This window comes from Pinus tabuliformis, chromosome 1_1 (assembly GCF_031772625.1).
Source record: "Pinus tabuliformis cultivar Carrire ecotype Pingquan chromosome 1_1, CPIR1, whole genome shotgun sequence".
NCBI classification, from domain to species: Eukaryota; Viridiplantae; Streptophyta; class Pinopsida; order Pinales; family Pinaceae; genus Pinus; species Pinus tabuliformis.
The window spans coordinates 73722001-73727611 of NC_142297.1; the positions used below are offsets into that span (position 1 = coordinate 73722001).

The 5611-nt window shown below is 37.7% G+C and overlaps 1 protein-coding gene across 1 annotated transcript; it reads left to right on the top strand.

Moving 5' to 3' along the window:
• Window positions 1–3794: 3794 nt before the first annotated feature.
• On the top strand, window positions 3795–4175 carry LOC149211646 (uncharacterized). Its single transcript, XM_089388447.1, has one exon. The coding sequence runs from the start codon at window positions 3795–3797 to the stop codon at window positions 4173–4175; it is 381 nt and encodes a 126-aa protein (XP_089244573.1).
• Window positions 4176–5611: the final 1436 nt, after the last annotated feature.

Below are 5611 nucleotides of genomic sequence, written 5' to 3' on the forward strand. Positions count from 1 at the left end.
CACTGATGGTAGTCCTAGTTCAAAAACATCACTCTTCCCTAATGTGATTACTTGCTGGCATAGTTTCATATCTTGTTCATTGTACATCATTCATAAAGTTATTTTTATCATGCCATTTATATCAATCATGACAATCATTTTCATCATGGTCACAACCATTCAAAGTCTCCATTAGGTCTTAGGGTTTCCAAGGTCCACTAAAACACCATCTCCTTCATAAAAGATCAGCAAGTGAGGGAGTAAGAATAAACAAGATTTCATTAGCAAAATAGTTTGTAATTTGAATATTCAAACAAATATGTAATTTTATGGATTTAATATGCAATAATTCTCATGGTTCCAAGTGTTGTAAGTTCAAAGTTGCATCATCCAAAAGGAATAGTTTCAAGTCATTACGTTTCCAAATCCACCAAGTATATCAAATCAAAATATCAAGTCCAAAGGTAAATTGTAAAAGACAAGTCAAGCTTGAGAAAGAAAAAGTGGGTCTCAAGACTAATTTTGAAAATCTAAACAAGGTATAAAGGCCATCAAAGACCAATGGAAGGATCATTTTCACTCTTATCCATTGCTATCTCACTCACCTACACTCCATCTACCTCCCTTGACCTTTTCCCATGCCCATTCCTCTCATTTCCCTCTCCTAGGGTTTTGAGGGAAATTTTCTTGGTTTCATGACCTCCATGGTTAAATCATCAAAAAAACTTGTATCTTGATGCTCTTACACCTTCCCCTATCCTTAATATACCTTCATAAACACTTCCCATCACTCCTATCCCTCAAAATCATCATTTTTCTACAAACCCTAGCCTATTGCTACACTTTTGACAGGTTTCTAGTCTAGGCCGGTGTTTCTCCCTTTTGGACCCCTTCCCCTTACTCAATCCTTGAAATTCTAGTTTCCCCTACTTCTTAACATCCCTCCCTACCTCCAAAAATGTTCCTAATAATTTAGAAGCCCCCTATCCCCTTTATTTCCCTTCATTCCTATAAATTTCCCAAATCCCCTGTTTTGCCTACACTAAACCCTAATTTCCTCTCCCACTGAGCTAGGGTTGGCTATGGAATCAGAGACATCTGAGTAGAGGAGGAATAAGGGAGGTCATTTAAACAAGTATGAGGCCATTCCAAACTCATATACATCATGTCTCCATCATTTTTCAAGAAGTCATTCCAAGGGACAAATCATTTGCCACACATAGGGCCGATTTTTCTTCAAACTATGTTTCAGACCAAACAGGGATGAATTTGGAAAAATTGAGAGAGGTTGTTGTCCATAATAGGCCAAAGATAAGAAAAATCCTTCAACTTTTACACAGGTGTCATGGTTTTTGATAAATGTTAAGAATATAGTTGCTACAAGAGAGTCGTTGCCCTTCTGGAGTGACTTTGGAAAAATCACTTTTTCTTCTATCCGGAGTGTCCAAATGACTTGATTTATGAGTAAAATGATAACTAGACAAAAATATATTTCCAATGAGCTGTCATGCACTCAATTGTTAGTTGAGTAAGGCCTCCAAAATTTTCTTGCAAAAGAACACTTTATTTTTTCACCCAGGTCGTTGTAAGTTTACCAGTCTTGGGAGATTGGAATTTTGATAGGGAAAATGACCTTCAAATTGAAAACTAAAAGTATATCTGGAATGTAGAATTGAAGGGATTTTAAATGAGCTATCTTGGAGCAAATTTGGATACCAGGAAGACCTACAAAATAATCCATGAAGAGGTCGTTGCGTGTTTAACACTGTAAGGGTGCCCTTGATAGCGAAATGGTCAAACACAAAACACCCAGGACGCTACGCTTTTGTTTGGGGAATCCAATGAGAAAATGATTAGAATTTTTAGATTCAGAATGATGAGAACACGCACCCTATACTTTTACTAAGAATTTGGAGAAAAACTGGTAAGAAAAAAGGGTCAAAAACTACCAAAAAATCACCTTTCTTCCTCTTTTCTGGCCTGGTCGATGCGTGTTTGAGCCGTTTTGGGAGATTTCAATTTTGGAAGGGTAAATGAATCCCATTTTGAAACCCAAGGGCCATTCTGGAAACTAGACAGGATAAGATTTCCAATGAGCTATCCTGGGCTATATTTTGACATCGGGAAGGTGGTCAAAAGTCATCTTGAACAAGGCGTTGCGCGTTTGACCAGGGTCGCTACGCGTTTACCAGGGTCACTGCGCGTTTGACAAATTGTGTAGTTTTTCATTGTTTTGTCCTAGTTTTAAATTTCACCATGGAAAATCATGATTTTATCTTTGTAATTGATTAGTTAAATGTAATTATGATGCTTCTAGAGCTTACTAGGGTAGATTCATCAGGTAAAACAAGTTCATGAGGTGTAATGTATCAGTTTGTCTGGGTTAGGGATGAGTCACTTTGACCACCATATTTGTTGGGCCTTGAAATTTTCATTCACTTCCATTAAATTTTCACTTATATTTCCATATTTTCACCTTAATGCCACCTCTATTTCATTACATTTACCTCCATTTCATTACATTTACCTTACCATTATCATTATTGGGTCACATTTATGTTTTTCCAAACTTTATTAATTCTTAGCATTTTTAAGTGAATTTATGGTTAAAAATTAGAAAATAATGTGCATATGCTTATACCTAACAAGTGGGATGATATTGTTGACATGTGTAGGTCAAAAGGAAGCTTCTAAAAGACCCTTATGTGGCCTCCCAAAACCAAATTCGAATTTGAGTGGAGAAGATCATGGGATCATGAGGATATGTGTCTCATTTCCTATTTGTATTGAAACTCTAAGAAGACATGTGTCTTATCATTTCCTATTTTGATTGTAACTCTAGAAATATGGGGAGAGATTCATGGACTCTCGTTAATGAGATAACTTCTCATCTTTTTGTATAAATAGGGGAAGTTTTATCCTATCATTTTCAGGTGTAAAATTGGAGTTATGCTCAAGCTTTGAATACAGAATTAGATTGTGGCACCTTACTCATGCATGTTCCTTCATTTTGAATTGGTTTTTCTTACATATGGAGCATCTCGATTTACTCTCTCACACTTTTAGATCAGCTACCTAAAATGTGTGATATTTAATTTCTTTTATAGATTAAAGTTCATTTTCTTTCTTAGTATTAGTTTTAGAATGATTGTGTAATCTTTGTTTTTCTAAAAACATTTAAATAGGAAAGATTTATGTATTTTCCAATTGGATTAAGTTTGAGGCAAGAGCTCATAGTTATTTAGATTCATTTCATGTTCTTTCATTTACTTTCTTAGATCAAACTATCAATTCATTGTATAATTGAATAAAAGATTAGGCCAAGAAGGTGACTTCAAATTGGGTGATTGAATGTTCGACTTATGCAATCATTGAGCTTTACTTTTCGTGCTTTTATATTTGCTTTTAAGATCCTCATTTAATTGCATTAACTTATATTCCTAAAGATCATTCTAGGAGAGGGACGAGCGCGGGAGAAAGGAAAGTCCAAGAGGATAGGCCGGGGAGACGAACCGCGCATCAACTGCATTTCAGGAAAACAAATTTTCATCAGCAAAGCTAGGGTAAATTTCTAAGAGATCAGAGCTGAGTGGGAAATGGAAAACCCACAGGGGAGGGGAGAGATCCCCTCCTTCAAAAACGTGGTAATAGGGGAGACCAGCGCAAGCGGCATGCAGCATAACCAGAAGGAAAGCTACGCCCCAGTGATGGGTAACCTATGGCTAAAAAGGATGGGAGGAAAATGCCTACCTAGGGCACAAAAACAACCAAGATATGTCATCCCCTGCAACAAAATTGAGGAATACAACTGTTACATGAAGGACCATGCCCTGATATGCAAATTTATAGGCTACTGGCCTTCGGAGAAAGAGTTATACAGATGGATATATCAAAGATGGAGACCTAGAGGTCACATAGACCTGAAGTTGGGAGAAAAATGGTTTTTCACAGCTATCTTCACAAATCTGGAGGACAAGAACAGGATCGTTGAAGAAGGACCGTATTTCATGAACAATGCAGGCTTGTTCATGAAATACTGGGAGGAAAGATACATCCCAGAGAAGGAAAAATTGCTGGAAGCCCTAATCTGGGTTAGACTGTTTGGACTTCCCGATGAATTCTGGGACCCTGAAATTCTGGAAGAAATAGGGAACTCAATCGGGATCTTTGTTAAAATCGCAGAAGCTATGAAATGAGGAAAATATAATTCATATGCGAGGATCTGTGTCTACATGAATCTGGTGGAGCCCCTCCCAGAAAGTATCGAGATGGAATATCATGATGAAGTTTGGCAGCAGCCAATAGACTACAAACACATCCCGTTTAGATGCCGCAAATGCCATGAATATGGCCACCTATATAGGCAATTCCCGCTGAATAAGGAGGAGGAATCAAAAAGAAGTCAGGAGGAACATCAGAGAAATGCAGAAAAAATGGAGGAGACAGATAGGGGTTTTCAACAGGTTACAAGGAGAAGGAGACAGAGCAAGGAGGTGCCAAAAACCCAAACACAAGAAAAACCCAATCACACAACAAGTCAAAACAAGTTTCAGGTGCTTCAGAGCGAAAACGAAGATTATGAGGTAAATTTGGAGGACGACGAGGACCCTGGGAACACTCCAATGGAAATCGCCGGTGAAGATAAAGGAAAGGATGCAAACTCAAGAAAAAGTATTGGAGAACGGACGGAAGGAAAGGTGGAAGATATAGCAATGAAATCCCAGATGGATGTGGAAAACCAAGTCGAAAGTGAGGTTGAAGAGGAGAGAATCATGAAACAGCTAATTCAGGAATGGAAATATCTAGATAGCAGATTTATACCTGAAAAGCAGAAACAACTATATAAGGAGGTATTTCAAAAATATAAAGAGAAAAAAGGGGAAAACTTGGACAAGCAGGTAATGATAGGAAACGAACAGGGGAATGGACAGACGGGAATGGACGGCTCTGGCAAAAACAGTAGGAAAAGGGGCTGGAAAACGATGAGCGAAACTATCCAGACTGTGGGAGAAACTTTGATAAACTCAGGTAAAGTGATACCTCTGTCAGAGGTATTCTTCCCCTCCTACCAAAAGTTTTAAATGATTGTTATTAGCTGGAATATTAGAGGCCTGAATAGTAAGGGTAAACAAAGGTATATGAAAGAGAAACTGAAAAAAGAGAAACCTAGCATCATGATTTTACAAGAGACAAAAATTTCAGTTCAAAAAATTGAAGGAATAATTGACAAAAATAAACTGCATTATGAAGTTATGGGGCAAGATGCTATTGGCTCTGCAGGAGGTATTGCAATTTTGTGGAATCCTAATGATATCATCTCACATAGCTGGACCAGCATGAGCAGAGTCCTTACTGGCCTAGGTAGGATAGTAGGAACAAAGGAACATGTTGTCATCTCAGGGGTTTACGGCCCCCCTTCTCCAGGAGAAAAAGAAAATTTTATAAAAAGTATGAAAACCATCCGCAGATTATATCCAGAAGCTGCTTGGATCATAGGTGGCGATTTTAATTTAATCAGATCCTTAGAAGAGAAGAAAGGAGGGATAAGGAAGATGGATCACTTCATGGATAAATTCAATGAAATGATAGAGGATTTAAGGTTAGTAGACATTCAGACCATTAATGGGATATG